General features: G+C 39.0%; 1 protein-coding gene across 2 annotated transcripts in view; it reads left to right on the top strand.

Annotated features, from left to right (window-relative positions):
- Window positions 1–17,383, top strand: part of LY75 (lymphocyte antigen 75) — a 116,321-nt gene that overhangs the window by 25,744 nt on the left and 73,194 nt on the right. For both annotated transcript variants that reach the window (XM_065931619.1, XM_065931617.1), the window contains exons 9-15: window positions 908–1,018; window positions 1,826–1,914; window positions 2,063–2,232; window positions 4,275–4,474; window positions 5,911–6,053; window positions 12,879–12,960; window positions 13,870–13,938. In XM_065931619.1, the coding sequence (XP_065787691.1) occupies window positions 908–1,018; window positions 1,826–1,914; window positions 2,063–2,232; window positions 4,275–4,474; window positions 5,911–6,053; window positions 12,879–12,960; window positions 13,870–13,938 (864 nt within the window). The remainder of the gene's footprint in view (window positions 1–907; window positions 1,019–1,825; window positions 1,915–2,062; window positions 2,233–4,274; window positions 4,475–5,910; window positions 6,054–12,878; window positions 12,961–13,869; window positions 13,939–17,383) is intronic.

Here is a 17,383-nt window from a genome sequence, read left to right as displayed (position 1 = left end):
CTTTGGGATTGAAATGAAAACTGACCTTTTCCAGTCCTGTGGCCGCTGCTGAGTTTTCCAGATTTCCTGGCATACTGAGTGCAGCACTTCCACAGCATTCTCTTAAAAGATGTTTTTAGAAAGGTGTAAAGCTGAATTTAGAAGGGTGTCACATTTAATGCTGTATTTAAAAGGATACACAGGATATATTTAAAAGAGTATCAAAGGTTGAAATGAGGTCCCACAAGCCACAGTGAACTGATGGCTTACCTAGATGGCTTTCAGTGTTCAAAACTGACCCGTATCACAACTGACTTTCTAAAATTTCATTCAAAGAAAGCATAGTGACTCAAGCAAAATAAATGTTAAGTAGCATATTTGAAAGAGAGAACTTTGACATCTGAACTGAAGTGGCGTTGGAAGAAAAATTTGATTCTAAAATTCTTAGCAGTTATTCTGATCACCATCATCTTACACATGAGGAAACTGAGACAGGGAGATTAAGTGACCTGCCCCAAAGGTATGAACCCGCGGACAAACTTTGTCTGTGTCCCATGGAAGGAGAATAGAACACTGGCAACTCTTTGTGGGCTGGGTTCTTCTCTCTTCAACTTTTGTATAAGTGTCCTTTAATAGTTTTTATTGTTACACTTATAAGAAAATGAACTTCATCCCCATTGTGACCTTGAGGTGATGCTGAAGTAACTGGCTTCCAGTCTTGTTGGGCAGCATTTTCTAGGAGTATGTTCTCAGGTATAATTGCTCAGTTATATTCATTCTCTCTACCTCCCTTTCCTCCTTCCCCTCCTCCCCCTCATCCTCCCTGATAGTTGTAAGAAGAAATTATCTTGATTTAAAGTGAGTCCAATTCTAATTATATGGAAAATAATTTCTCTTGTGAAGGAAATGATTTTCTGTTTTTTAAAAGCTCGGTCAGTGGAAGGTCCAATCATGTGAGGAGAAACTTAAATATGTGTGTAAGAAAAAGGGAGAAAAATTGAATGACACAAGATCTGATAAGATGTGTCCTCCAGATGAGGTATGTAAAACGCCTGTGTAAGTTTTCCTAAGCAATATTACACCTTTTTGGTTAGAGATGGTAACTGAACTTAAACAGTTTAAACTTGGAAAACAAAGAAATTACTAGCTTCTGTTCGTTTACATTTACATTAGACCAAGCCAGAAGGCAGTGAATCACAGTATATAGCATTCCTACAGAAGAAAAAAAAAAAGTTATAGGAAAAAGAATTACCTATTCATGAATTTCTATAAGAATATATGTGATTACTCTTCTCAATGCTGATTTTTTACTTCTACTCATATTATTATCGTTCAAAAACAATTGAGCTAACAACTGTTACAGTCTTAAAATGAGCTAGGCATTGTGCTTCAGTTATGTGCTAGGCTAAGTCGCTTCGGTTGTGTTTGACTCTTTATGACCTCATGGACTGTAGCTCACTAGGCTCATCTGTCCGTAGGATTCTCTAGGCAAGAATACTGGAGTGGGTTGCCATGCCTTCCACCAGGGGATCTTCCCAACCCAGGGATTGAACCGACATCTCTTATGTCTCTGGCATTGGCAGACAGGTTCTTTACCACTAGCACCACCTGGGAAGCCCGAGAAAGACATTGGGGGTAAAGAAAATTAAGACATACCTTCTGTCTGACACGAGATCACAAGCTTATGGACGTTATCCATGAAATTATATCCCACCCTCATCATGTTTATGAATTCCCTAGCCATGTCCTTAATTTCTATTAGTTGTGAGATGTTAGCCTGTGTAGCAGAACCTTGCTTGTCACCAATTCTAGAAGACAGTGTGATGATATTTTTCCTCTGATTTAGGGCTGGAAGAGACATGGAGAGACCTGTTATAAGATTTACAAGGATGAAGTCCCCTTTGGGACCAACTGCAATCTGACTATAACTAGCAGGTGTGACCATCAGTAAACACATACTGGTGAACTTCTAACTTTGGGCTCCTTTGCCAAATAATCTTCCTTAAAAACAAAGTTCATCTTCAATTTATATAGTAATTCTGTCTTTGTAAAAACACCTACTCATCTGACTTTCATTTTATAGATTTGAGCAAGAATATCTGAATGATATGATTAAAAAGCATACTGTGTCTCCAGAAAAATACTTCTGGACTGGCCTGAGAGATACAGGTGCAAATGGAGAATATAGCTGGGCAAGTGTTGGTGGAGTAAAGCGGGCTGTAACCTTTTCCAATTGGAATTTTTTTGAGCCAGGTAGGTGCCTTAGCCTCTAAAGCAGTAGAATACAGTGACGTGAGAGACAGCTTTCCTCCCAGATCTATTCTTCACTTACCTTTGAAATGTGAAGGAGATGATGATCATCTGGACTAGAGTCTATGTATGGAACCATAAATAGAAGCAGTGACCATGCCTCCCCTATGAAATCCTCAGGGATTACCCAGTAAAAGCTGGAAATTTTGGTTCTCAGAAACCACCATCTAATGGCACAGAACTAGAACTGTCAGTGTGAGTTTAGCATCTTTTCCATATAACTCTCAAACAGAACCTGAAAGTCTCATCATGAGCACTTTACATTTTCACCTCTCTGCTTCTTCTTTCTCCAAAGTGAATTGTGTTTATTTCTTTTCTTCTCAAGGAGTGTTAATTAAGGAGGCCATGAATTATTTATTCTGAAAGTTAGTTTATCCTTCTTTAGCCTAAAGCATTGACCATAATGAGCCATAGAATCAGGACATTTGAGCCTCAGAATTCCCTTTGGATTTTAGAATTGAGGAAACAGAGGCTTAGAAAGGTGATTTACTTGTCAAAGGTGACCTGGTTATTGAACTGCTAAAATCCTGATCTGATTTCTAAACCAATACTTTTTAGAGGATTTTGACTTTGTATGAGAGAGCAGTTATGAAGCATTTGACTTTTCTTCCTTTGAATTATTTATATTTTCTTATGTTTTGTACAGTGAATCATGAAGGCCATTTTTATAACATAAAACTTGGAGCATGTGAATGTATAGTTAAACACAACATTTGAGATAGAGAATGCCCACAAAATTTGTAATACGTGATCATCAATATAAATATGAGTGGTATTGATAATATCAAAATATCAAACTTTTTTTTTTTTATCCTTCAGAACATGGAGGATACAGGTGCTGATCCTGGTTCAATTTCATCTTAAATTAGAATGTTCTAATATACAAAACACTTGCTTTCTTTTATAGACACTGTGATAGTTCAGAGTCAATGTCAAATTCTTCCTGGGTAAGCCTCAGTGGTTGAAAGGGTGCTCAGGAAGTAAGCTACAATGGCTGTTCTCTCAGTCTGTAGCCAGAAAGACTGTCTTTAAGGCCTCTTTATCTTTTCACTCCCAGATTCAGCCAGTTTGGTCTGCACTGGGTAAGCCATGGCAGAGGGTAGACTAGGAGAAGATAGCACACCCACCCAGGTGTGTTGTTTTTCCCAGTTCCTTTTTCTTCTTGCTGTCCCTGTGTCATGAGACATGAGACTGTATGGCTTCTCTGTGTGATGGAATGGAAGTCATCCTCATTACTTTGCAATGTATGCTTTTCTTTTCCTTTGCCCATTCAAAGCAGTGTGAAGTCATGGGAAAGGAAGCCTGGTATTCTGTTAGCAAATCTGGGTTCCAGTTCTGACTCCACCACTCACTAACTATGATTGTGGGCAAGTCACTCATTTTTCATCTGGAGATGGATCTGATGATACAAACTATCTTTTAATGTTATAGTGAGTAAATACAACTCTGGCTGACATAAATAGTAAACAAATGAGTGTTACCACACACCTCCTTTTACCTTTATTGAACCAGCTCTTCCTTTGGATTTGAATCTGGGAGTGTTTTGTTTTGAGGTTTACTAAGTTGCTCAAAAACTGTTGGAAGTTGTTAGGCGAATACAAACAATTTAGATTACACAGAGCATCGTAGTGGTTTAAGGTTCAGCTGTACACACATGCTGCTTGGATTTCAGTTCCTGGTCAACCATTTACTCACATGTGACCTTGGACACATCACTAATCCTCACTGTACCTCAGTCTGACAACAGAATCCACTCTATGTGAGGATCAATTCATTTAATCTGCTTAGAATAGTACCCAGCAAGTAGTAAGCATGTCTCTGTATTACTGTCGCCATTATTATTGTGAAAGTACATTTATTTCCTCCATTTTCTTTCCTATTCTCTTCTGCCATCTTGAATCAAATGAGGAGTGTAGGCACTAGAAAGTGTTTGTACTTAAATGTTCTAATGTAATTTTCAGTTAAACTTTTCCATTCAACCCCAGCTTCTCCAGGAGGGTGTGTGGCTATGGCTACTGGAAAGTCTCTTGGAAAGTGGGAGGTAAAAGACTGCAGAAGTTTCAGGGCACTTTCAATTTGCAAGAAAATAAGTGGACACTCTGAGCCTGAAAAAGCAGCCCCCAAGCCTGAAGACCCCTGTCCTGAAGGCTGGCACAGTTTTCCCTCAGGTCTTTCTTGTTACAAGGTAAAGTAATATTCTCATTCAATCCCTCAAAGTCATCTCCCTCCTATCCTAGTCCATGTCCTTGCACAAACTCTGCTTCTCCGCAGACATATACGTCCCCCTGCCAAAGTGTTTAGGAGCACAGAGTCCTTGTCAGAGTATCAGTGAACCTCTGCGTCAGATAACCCATTTCCATGTACACTCATGTACTACCCAAAGGAGCAGGGCCAGAATCAGAATGGCTCTTTCCTTGGGTTCTTTTGTTTTGGAAAGTTGGATGAGCTACATGCCATGGTGATACTTTGTTTATGATTCTCAAATCCCTCTAATTATTGTTGTCAAATGAAGAGTTCTGTCACTTCTTACACATAAAAGAATTTGTTTTAGAGGAGTTCGTATCAGCCAACTGTTCCCGCAAAGAAATTATTTCATACTATCTCAAAATTCAGTGGCTATGACAACACTGAGTCTCATGTTCACAGATCTCTGGGTCAGATAGAGTTTGAATGATTGAATTTGGGCTTTACTGGTCAGCTCTGCTCTCAGCTGTAGGTCAGCTGTGCTGGCCTCCACGCTATCAGTTGGGGTCTGCTGCTCTTCAGACTAGTGTCAGGCCAAAGGAGGAGCAGCTAGCAGGGGCTTGTTCTTCCCATACTGAGTTACTAGAGCCAGAAATGCAAGCCTAACCCAGTTAAGCACATTTTAGGCTTCTGCTCACTTTACCTTCACTACTATCCCATCGGTTACAGCAAGTCGCATGGCTGAGCCCCAGGTCAAGGCACAGGGACATATCCTTCACCCACCAGGAAGCCATGATGGCAAGAGTGGATAACTATATCACAGGGACTGAAAAATCAGGACCAGTAATTCAACCTACCATTGTGTCATCTGCTCCTCTTCTACTTTTGAAATGACTGTGGTTCATTTGGCCTAAAATCAGTCATCACAAACCAAAGGAGCAGTCCAAAGTGGCAAGTTTTGTTTTGCCATCTTCTGTAAATGTTCACACTCCAGTGCAGTCTGCCCTTTGATTCTTCTTCATCAAAAGTAGTTCCGTACTTGCGCAGGGCTCAGTGTATATGTTCAGAATTTGCCGTTAGCGCATTTCTTTGCAGAAATCTACTCCCAGAGCATTCATGTGTATTCTTTATAACCTTACTTCATTTTATCTCTCAAGATTCTTGAAATGCAAGAGGAAATGGTGTCATGTCAGGGCAGTTCCCCAGCCTGGCTAAGGAAAGCTATCCCTCCAGCGACAGTGACCGATGCCTGTGCTGGCCTCTGGTTGACACTTGGAGCAGGACCTGTCTGTGTCTCAGTATATGTGTCTTTACCTCAATCTACTACACTTCTAAGAATCCGTTTCAGAGACCCATACATTCAACTGTGATCGACTTTAAAGTTATAAATACTTTATGATACTATAAGAAAACATATTAACATTATATTTTGTTAAGTTATTTCATAGAGAAAGAATTGTAAGAAAGAGAAACTGGGAAGAAGCTGAGCGATTCTGCCAAGCGCTTGGAGGACACCTTCCTAGCTTCAGTCACATGGATGAAATAAAGGAGTTTCTTCACTTTTTAGTAGAACAGTTCAGGTAATGTTCAGGCAGCAGTTCTGATCTTTTAGAGTAGGATCTTCTATCCTAAATTTGACATCCTCTAAGTAACCCCCTAGAGAAGGAAATGGCAACCCACTCCATATTCTTGCCTGGGAAATCCCATGGACAAAGGAGCCTGGTGGGCTACAGTCTGTAGGATCTGTGAAAGAGTAGGACATGACTTAGCAACTGCTGCTGCTGCTAAGTCACTTCAGTCGTGTCTGACTCTGTGTGACCCCATGGACTGCAGCCTACCAGGCTTCTCTGTCCATGGGATTTTCCAGGCAAGAGTACTGGAGTGGGGTGCCATTGCCTTCTCTGGACTTAGCAACTAAACGACAGGTATTCAGAATTGACATGGTTTATTATCTAAAGGATCATTCAGTATTTTAACAGTCATTCAACATTAAGCATTCTTATGTGCAAGATGCTATGAGGGATCAGTGCCTAGAGGGACAGAGTCACCACCCTTTGTGTAGTGTAATAAAGTCCAACAGTGGGGGTAAGAAAAATATGGTGGAAAAATCTAGAACATTGGTAAGGAGAGGCCATGTGAATTTAGAGCAGGGAGGAAGTGTTTCTGGGTGATACAATTAAGGAAAATGTTATGAAGAAGGATGGTTCTTAGAAAGTAAGGCAGGGCTTCCGTGGTGGCCCAGTGGTAAAGAATCCACCTGCCCATGCAGGAGACACGGGTTTGATCCCTAATCCTGGAAAAGCCCACATGCCAGGGGGCAATTAAGCCTGTGTGCCACAGCTATTTGGCCAGTGCTCTGAAACCCAGGAGCTGCAACTACTGAGCCCATGGGCCACAACTACTGAAGCCTGTGCTCCACAACAAGAGAAGCCACTACAATGAGAAGCCCACGCACTGCAACTAGAGAGCAGCCCCAGCCCTGCTCACCACAACTAGAGAAAAGCCTATGTAGCAATGAAGACCCCACACAGCCAAAAATAAATAAGTGTAATTAGTTTTTAAAAAATGGAATATTTGAAGGGTAAGATGGGAGAAGGAGCCATGGAAAACAGAACATAAGCAAAGGAACTGAGACCAGAATATGCAGATATGGTCAAGGAAAAGTGAGCCTGCAACATCGCTAGAAAATGGAATTTGTATATGAAATTGGAATGTCCTTTCTAGCTAGGGAAGGAGTTTAATCTATAGTAAATAAACAAAAAGCATTCAAACAAAAACAAAGTGTGTGCGTGAGAGACACAGACAAGACAGACGTGGGGTAGATGCAGAATAATTAATTCTAAAGCTATTGCAGCCCCTCTGGTAGAAAACTATATTGAAGATGGCAGTAAAATGGGACAGTAAAGGAAGTAGTCTGAGATGTTACAAAGAGGAGTCAATAAGCCACTGTAATTTTGATGTTATGTAGAAGGAGGATTCCTGAATAGTTTTCCTGATGTCCTCAAGGATGATGTGGAGAAATATGAGCCAAGTGTTGGTATCATAGGAGGAAATCTTTTCTGAGGCTCTGGGGCAGTCATTAGTATGAGGGCCTTTTACTTCATGATTTATTTTCCCCCTCACTCTTTGAACTGAAAAGAAGACTGAAATTTAAAAATCTAGTATTCAGGATATACCGGGCAAAATTATGGAAAAGAATCACCACCTGAATATATCTTAGTGAATACTTTCCTGATCATTTTGACTCAAAAAAAAAAAAAAAAAAAAAAAGGCAGCAAAACAGGTACCAAAACACAAAGAAAATCCAATTAGCCGCCTTCTCTAGGACATTAAATATAAGAAGGCATTTTAAAAATTGAGATTGAAAAAGTTTTGAGGTGGTAAATGTTTGATTGTGTTGATTTTAGTTCCCAATTTAGTGGTTTTTTCGTTTGTGAAGATAGTAATTGACACTATTTATGCTCCCTACTTGAAAAAATGAGGGCTTCCCTTGTAGCTCAGTCGGTAGAGTCTGACTGCAATGCAGGAGATGTGGGTTTGATCCCTGGATTGGGAAGATCCCCTGGAGAAGGAAATGGCAACCCACTCCGGTATTCTTGCCTGGAGAATCCCATGGACAGAGGAGCCTGGCAGGCTACATACAGTCTGTGGGGCCCCAAGAGTCAGACACGACTGAGTGACTAAGTGCACTTGAAAAAAATTTCAAAGACATATTCCAGTTGAGAGGTATTCAAAAACACATGAATAGATATTTTGTTTTTAAAGAATTAGGAGAAAGAATACATAACATAAAAACATAGCTCCAGTCTAAGTAATGCAATCTATGTAACTGAAAAATTATCTTAATTTATCCTAAATTCTGAAAGAGAAACAATAATATTTTAATAAAATCAGTATTAACTCTGCTTCATACCAGAGTTTGTAACTGTTTATAAATACTAACTGGACTGTAAAGAGATAAAATGGCTTTGAAAAATTAAAGCATAATAAATACTCATTTTACTTGGAAATTGCATTTATAAACACAGATTTTATATATTTTTAAAACTGTAAAGAGTATATTCATCCACCGAGTATTTAATGGGTGGAAAGGCCCATACAGCAAATTATAAAGGAGTAAAATAACAAGCACAAAACCCAGCATAACATTTAAAGCAGATAACTAACAAGGACTTACTGGATGCTGCTCAGTGTTATGTGACAGCCTGCTTGGGAGGAGAGTCTGGGGGAAAATGAACACATGGATGTGTATGGCTGAGTCCATTTGTGGTTAACCTGAAACTGGCATAACATTGTTGATCAGCTATACCCCAATATAAAATAAAAAGTTAAAAAAGAAAACAGCACAAAGAAACAGCAGATCACCATAATCTTCTCAGTCATGGGGGCCATAAGGCAATGGCACCCCACTCCAGTACTCCTGCCTGGAAAATCCCATGGACAGAGGAGCCTGGTAGGCTGCAGTCCATGGGGTCACTACGAGTTGGAGACAACTGAGCGACTTCACTTTCACTTTCACTTTAGCCTCTGATACACTGCCATATTAAACAGACCATAATGTCTGCTTAATACACACTCCGTTAATGAGAGGTCATTGGTTCATGCTATACTTAGACAACATATTCTAAAACGTATTTAATATAACCATGGCTTGAAGAAAAGGAAGGAAGCAAGCCCATTTATATCAGAAAGTGATTCTAAAGCTTATTCCGTGAACACCTTTAGGTTTTTATTGCAGGGATTGACCTTTCTCAGCAAGACGTCCGTTGTCCAAATTGTGTTTTGCCTGCCAAGGAGTGAAGTCAGATTACTGCTCTACTCACAATCTGAGTTCCACATCTCTGTTTGTATTTCAGTGAAAAGGCTTCAGGGTGCACCAAATCATTGAGGCTCTAAGATCTTTGCAACTCTTAGCAGCCCACCAGGGAAAGCCATTGTAAAACAAAAATAGCTTTAGGATTAGGGAAGAAAGCTTTGTTTGCAGAGCAATTGCTGTTGTGTATGCTACCTCCAGTGAAGTGGCATGAATAGATTTGGATATAAATCTAAGGCTTTATAGACTAAGCAGCCCCTTCAAATTGTGTTTTTTAGCAGTTATTGCTCAGGTACTGTTTTCCTTAGGAACCAGATGCAGCAGGAAATTTGATTGACAGTAGAAATTTTACCACAAGATACACATAGTAACCTTTCATGCAATGTCTTCTTCACCTCATATTCTTAGTACTTGGAGTGGAAGAAATTTATAGAGAGAGAGAAACTGTTTGATTTAATTCCTCAGTTGCCCATTTCTTCCTTCAATTTTTTTTTAAAAAAATCTACATTAGAGGTGTGCAATGATAATGTGATTTCCAATTTTCTTCTTCTCTTTAGCTGCCTAATAAATCAGGCCAAAGCAGAAATAGGTTATAAATGAGGAAATATTTTTCACCTCTTAACACACCAAAAAAAAAAAAAAATCCCACAAGTGGCTACTATTTTCTATATTTATAACACATTAATAAATCCCTTGAAAGGAAAGCTGAAAACTATAAAGATCTGGGTTGAAATGCAGTTCAATCTCAGAAAGTAATAAAGATCAGAAATTTTGGACCATGAGGCAAACTGCTGTCTCAGAGACTGCTCACTGAGATGCAGCAGAGGAAGCAGAAATGGGATTGAAAGCAGAAGTTTCTAAGGGAAGATGGGGAGTTAAGAGCAGACTGGGTAGAAATGTTGGAGACAGACGTCTAGAATTTTTTGTGGGAGCTGCCTATGAAGCAGTGATCCCAAACGTCTGGGATCTAATGCCCGATGATCTGAGGTGGAGCTGATATAATAATAATAGAAATAAAGTATACAGTAAATATAATGCATTTGAATCATCCCAAAACCACCTCTCTACCCCCACCTGCCAGTCTGAGGAAAAATTGTCTTCCATGAAAATTGGTCACTGGTGCCAAAAGTGTTGGGGACCACTGCTATAGAATAAATGCAGATCGCAAATGATATTTGATCATCTTCGGGTTGTACTGTTGATTGTGTAAAGAAGATAAAATATCTAATGCTTACTTTGTGTGTGTGTTAGCTGTTCAGTCAAGTCCGACTGTTTCTGACCCCATGGACTGTAGCCCACCAGGCTCCTCTGTCTATGGAATTCTTCAGGCAAGAATACTAGAGTGGGTTGCAATTCCCTTCCCTTCTCCAGGGGATCTTCCCAACCCAGGGATCTAACCCAAGTCTCTGCTTTACAGGCAGATTCTTTACCATCTGAGCCACAAGAGAAGCCCAGTGCTTACTTTAGGGAAACACAAAATTCTGCATAAATTCTCCAGGCCCAAATAAATAATCTACAAAGATTAGAAAGAAATGAAATATGAGGAAACAAACTTGACCTCTTTATTTTAGCTGTCTTTTATTATAATGTATTTGGCAACTATCTAGACCTTGTGATTTAGAAATCCAACACTCAAGAAGTATGATACATTTGTAAGTCTATAAGAAATCTCTGATTAGTTAAAGACACGAACTGAAAAATCATTTTTTTAGCTGCTAAATTCAAACTGGACTTAATCATTTCCACTTGATTTATCTTAACTTTACAAATTGGTGATCTTTCATTTTGAAAGAAAACAATATAACAATACAACTGAAAGGGGACTGTTCTCATATTCCATTGCAGTAAGTTGAGAGGCTTGAGGTTGGCAAGATGAAAAATGTGATGAAAATTTAATGTTAAAATATGAGGGAATGTTGAACAGAGGAAATAAATGAAGAAAATTATTTTATTAAAAAGTGAGAAGTTAAATTGGAGTTTGTTTCTGCCTTGGATTCACTAGCAAATATTTTTAAATGCAAACTTACTATATTTCCCAGCAGTCCTGTAACTGTACGATCCATATATTCTACTGAGCTTGAAAATAGAGATTAATTTTGGATTTGGATTCTACTCCTTTTCTAATATGTGTTCTAGTTATATTTAATATGTATATATGTATTGTTTTGCATCTATAATTTTCACTCATGTACTGATGATACATGATATATACAATCAAAAGGTTAAATTTTACAGAAAGTAACCAGTGTCACTCCCCCAAAATGCATGGAAAACGATCTACTTATTAAGGCCTAAGAAGTATACTACATTTTAGAGAGTATTTTCAAGAAAAATTAGCGGTGGAGAGATTTTTTTATGGTTATTTCTTTTCTGTTTATACTGAAAGTATCTCCCTGGCTAGAGCATACATTAAATTGAGGGAAAGGGATCACTGACAATGTGTGTCCCTGTCTCTGTATGTTGTTGTGTACATTCTTCCTTGGAATTCCTATTGTTTCTCCTCTCAGCCAATCTGAATACTGACACGTGGTAAACACATTCAGATTATGACTCAAAAGAGACATTAGCTATTCTTTGAAGACTGTCTTTTGTTCTACTGATGTTACAAAGTGTTTCCTGACTTCCTACAGTTCACAATGACCTCTCCTTTTTTCAAATTTTTGTACTACTTAAAATATATCCAAATTTTTATCATTTGGTGCTTTTTCAAAAATGGCCTTATATTTTCTCTGTTCATATACATCTTGCTTCCCTGACCAGTTTATATGCCACTTGAGGGTAGATATTATGTCTGGTACATCTCTGTATCATTATTGCACATAGCTCAATGATTTATACACTAAAGTATAATAGTTATGAGTGTTAAATGTATTCACTTAAGTGATTGCTTAATTGTATTGTTCTAGTATAACCCATGGAGTTTGGTGTTTAGAAAATACTTAAATGCTTGCCTTACTTTAACTTAGTGGGCACTGGGAATTAATTTCTTTTAAATATTGTTTAATAAAAGGTTAGATAAGTGGTTAGTTCTGCACTTTAAAGAAAAGATATTTGATAGTTATAGAAAAATGCTATAAGTAAAAACTGTTGCTGTTGTTGTTTTTTTGTTTGTTTATTTTTGGCCTTACCCCATGGCATATGGGTCCTTAGTTCCTGACCAGGAATGGAAACTATGCACTCTGCATTGGAAGTGCAGTGTTAACCACTGAACCACCAGGAAGTCCTGCTATTGTTGTTTTGCATCTGAAAACATTATCTAATATTGAAGCTCTGCAGTAAAAGTTTTAAAATGATCATATACTCTTTTTTTTTATTCTTAAGTTCTTCAAAGCAGAAGAATTTTTGCCTTTCACATGAAGAAAGTAACATTAAATTTAGTTTTAAAAAGAATGGTACTTTTTTGGTGGCTACCCCATAGTTAGGGCTCAATTTCATTTCAGAAGACTTTGTTATATAGCTTGAAACTGTGTCTCAGTTAGTGACAAGGTTTTCTGAATAAACTTACCTGTGTTAAGCATTTTAGACGTGTAAATGCTAAATATCTTTGCCAAATGCCGTGCTCATCTTTTATTAACACTTCCTTTTTACATAGTGACCAGCGTTGGCTATGGATAGGTTTGAATAAAAGGAGCCCTGATTTACAAGGATCCTGGCAATGGAGTGATCATACACCAGTAAGTTTAATCTTTCTTGTGTGGGGTAATATGGAAAGAGCATTTGTTTCAGTAACAAGTAAGTTGATTGCTAATTAATATAGTCATACATCCATGAAAACTATGTAGATGTATCTTTATTGAAGTGGAAATAGATTCACATATATAAAGTGGGGAAAAGATGTTACTAATTTCAGTTTTTACTTAAAAAAAATAGCCATATGTATAGTCTCTATATGTAGCCCCAAAGTATGAAAATATAGATATATAAATATAGCAGTCATTTGGGGATAGTAAAAGTGATTTTTTTCCTTTTTCATAATGAGAAGCTTTTATTTTTATTATCTAAAAGTACAAGTTATGTAAAAAGAAAAAAAAAGAATTTTTATTGAAGGAACAATTTGGGAGAACCTTAAAAAGTCCTTAAATCGTATTTCAAATATTTGCATTATCCTAAGGAGAGGTTCTAGCTAACACTGAGAGAAACAAATTATTCTCAAATATTGAATATTTGCTCCACATTGCTGTTGTGTCAAATCACTATGTTTTCTTTCTGAATGTAAAATTCCTTGACTTCGTTTTCTAATTGGAGCATATCCGAGAATAGTTAATCAAATAACTAGCATTTCAACACATACAAAAAAAGAAGTATTTTGCAAGACCCTGATTCTTTGTGCTCCAACTGTGAACTTAATACACAATTAACCTCCACTTCTGAAACTGTAGCTGCCTTTGTTTGGAAACAATGACATCATGACATTTTATAAGTCCTCTTCATGATTTAGCATCCTGACATAAAAAAAGAAATGAAAAAGTTTTCCTCCCTTGGCATATGAACGCACTTGAGTTATTAAAGCTACCTAAATTACATCTAAATTGCAAATATTTATACATCAGTCTTAAATTCTCAAGCCTCTCTTGTCTTTTAAGGTGTCTACTATTATCACGGCAAATGAGTTTCAGCAGGATTATGATATCAGAGACTGTGCTGCTGTCAAGGTCAGTACAATGCTAGAAAGTCTGCATATTTAAAAAAATAAATCTGGCAGTACATGCAATCAGGCAACAGACCATGGAGTCCTTTTGTGTGTGGAGCATGATATTAGGTGCAGTCGGAGGTTAAAAGTATACTCATGGTCCAGACCTCAGGCAACATAACTTACACTTAATGTGAGAAGATAAATTCATATTCAAGAAAGATGACTCTTGTTACTATGCAGTAATTAAGCTCCAAAGGAGTGGGTTGAAGAAGGCTAAGGAAATTCAGAAGAAAGTGATTTCTATGGCGGTGTTTCCAAAGAGAAGTGAAATGAAAGTCACTCAGTCATGTCCTACTCTTTGCTACCTCATGGACTATAGTCCATGGAATTCTCCAGGCCAGAATACTGGAGTGGGTAGCTATTCCCTTCTCCAGGGGATCTTCCCAACCCAGGGATAGAACCCAGGTCTCCCACATTGCAGGTGGATTCTCCAGCTGAGCCACCAGGGAAGCCCCAAAGAGCCAAAGAGAGGTGGGACCTGAATGGGACCTTTGAGGATGGATAGCATTTGTTCAAGTAGGAGAGTGTAAGACATAAAAGAAAAGTGGAAGGGAGTGACTAAGTCAGTGAGGGGAACAGAATGCAGATCAAGAAGTTTTAACTGGTACTGTGGTTGAAAATAAAGGTGGGAAATTAGGTTGATGCCAGGTTAAGGAGTTTGTGCATTTTTTTGGTAGGCAGCAGAGCATGATTAAAGGTTTTTGACATGACCTAAGAAGGGTGTCTCAAGATTCCTCTTGAGACAAATTTCAAGATGCAAAAGACAGATAGGACCAGAAGACAGGCCAGTTAGGCCTCTTCCCTTGCAAACTTCATTCATTTTTTGCTTTGTTTTGTCTTGTTTCTTTTACAAATTAGTTTTTTTTTTAACTTTTCAAATTTATTTATATTTATTTTTGATAGACTGAATCTTTGTTGCTGGACACAGGCTTCTCGTTGTGGTGGTTTCTCTTGTTACAGAGTACAGGCTCTAGGTACATAGACTTCAGTATTTGTGGCTCACAGGCTCTGGAGCACTGACTCAGTAGTTGTGGCACATGGGTTTAGTTGCCCCTTAGCATGTAGAATCTTCCTGGACCAGGAATTGAACCTGTGTCCCCTACATTAGCAGGCAGATTCTTAATCAGTGGGCCACCAGGGAAATCCAATTTCATTTGTTTTTCATTCTGTAGGTAGTATGTCCAAACAGTCTGTGATACTCAGGGGAGGGGCGGGAAGGGGGCGGGCAGGTCACCAATGACAAAATCTAAAATAGTTGTGCCTTCACAGAATTTATAAGCTAGTAGGAGATATAGACAATAGACAAGCAATTACAGGGACTGTGACAAAGTGTAAGTTTTATGCAAGAACAAAAGTCTCATAGGAGAGTAATGCTGCTGGCAATGGTGATGATGGTAGTGATGATGCAGCAGCTAACATTTGTTAGCTCCTGAGCCAGGCACAGTCATGTCACATCTGTTATCACACTTAATATTAAACCACCTTTGAAGTAGGTGGCTTCCGTGGTGGCTCAGATAGTAAAGACTGCAATGTGGAAGACCTGGGTTTGATGCCAGGATGGGGAATATCCCCTGGAAAAGGGAATAGCTACCCACTCCGGGCTGCCATCTGTGGGGTTGCACAGAGTCGGACACGACTGAAGCGACTTAGCAGCAGCAGCAGCCAGTATTCTTGTCTGGAGAATCCCATGGACAGAGGAGCTTAGCAGGCTCCATATAGTCCATGTAGTCACAAAGAGTTGGACATGACTGAGTGACTAAAACACACACACACACGAGGTCGTTACTGTTACTATATCCATTTCATGAGGAAGAAACTGTGAACTCTGAGTAACTTGCATGATTACAGAACTGAAATTTAAATCCAAATGTCTGGGTCTACTATGTTCTATGACATTTATAGAAACAATCAGAAGGGGATCTTTGTTTATGGAGAAAATAGTAGTACATTTTGCTTTAACTGATGTTTTGAATCCAAGCTTGCAGTAAGAAATATCCTGGAGTAAGTTAGAGTCAAGAAACTAGAGTTGAAGGAAAAATGTTCATTGAAAAAGAGTTCCCTTGTGGCCCAGTGGTTAGAGTTCTTGGCTTTCATTGCCAATGTCTGTGTTCAATCCCTGGTCAGGGATCTGAGCTCTTACAAGCCACGTGATATAGCCAAAAAAAGCACAGAAGTCCAAGAAGTGGATTTCGGGTGATTAACAACATTTAAACTGTAAGAGGATGAAGAGGGAAGAGGGAAGAAGCATCTAGAAAACATCTTTGCTGTGTAAGCCCAAGAAAGAGATTCAAGAATATGATTGACTAGAAATGTTACAAGAACGTTGAGACAAAGTACTGAGGGGTCCCTTGGAAAGCACTGTTTCAAAGGAGCTGTTTTTAATAAATTCTATAGTATCATGCCATTTTTATAGAACTCCCAATTTAACACAAGAAAGAATGAAAATTCAATGGAAGTTTGCGAAGTTTCCAGAACACCCATACAATAAACTATGTTTGATGTAAATTGAGTCCCTATGTGTGAAAAGATTGGAAAAACCTACCAAAAAACTAAATAGAAGAGACTGTCAGGAACAAGGCCAACCACGGCAGTGTCTGGAAGGAGAATCTTACCTCACCTACCGAAGTACCCTCTAGAATCTTGCCCTTAAGAGAAAACAGTTCAGGTCTTCCTTAGTGGTCCAGTGGTTGAGAATCCACCTGCCAGTGCGGGGGATGTGGGTTTGATTCCTGGTCTGGGAAGATTCCACATACTGCAAGGCACCTAGGCCTGCGTGCCACAACTGCTGAAACCCATATGCTCCAGAGCCCTCAAGCCACAACTGCTAAGCCTATGTGCTGCAACTATGGAAGCCCCCACGCCTAGAGCCTGTGCTCTGCGGTAAGAGAAGCCAACACTCCGCAGCAAAGCATAACCCCTGCTCACCGCAACTAGAGAAAGCCTGCAGATGGGCAGCAACAACGACCCGGCGCAGTCCCCAAATAAATAAATACAAAAATAAAAATTTTTAAAGACAAAACAGTCCAAAAACTGATGGATGCGCCTACCAGATCTTGTCCACCCCTTACCTTTCCCTGTTGCTTGCTGGCTGGAATCTGTAGAGAGCCATCGCTGGACTCCTCTGTCCATGGAATTCTCCAGGCAAGAATACTGGAGTGGGTAGCCATTCCCTTTTCCAGGAGATCTTCCCTACCCAGAGAGCGAACCCAGGTCTCCTGCATTGCAGGCAGATTCTTTACCAACTGAGCCACCAGGGAAGCCCCTTAGATCACACAGAGGAGGGCAATACCCCAGGAACACAAACCAACACCAAAGATCAAACTTGGGCCCCTGACACCCAACTTTTATGTCACTTTTCACAGATCCACTATGATCACAGCCTGGTATTTGGAAATCACTGAACA

The sequence above is a fragment of the Muntiacus reevesi genome, chromosome 3 (genome assembly GCF_963930625.1).
Source record: "Muntiacus reevesi chromosome 3, mMunRee1.1, whole genome shotgun sequence".
Taxonomy (NCBI): domain Eukaryota; kingdom Metazoa; phylum Chordata; class Mammalia; order Artiodactyla; family Cervidae; genus Muntiacus; species Muntiacus reevesi.
Note: the sequence above shows the minus strand (reverse complement) of the source record. Positions and strands in the feature narration are given on the sequence as shown.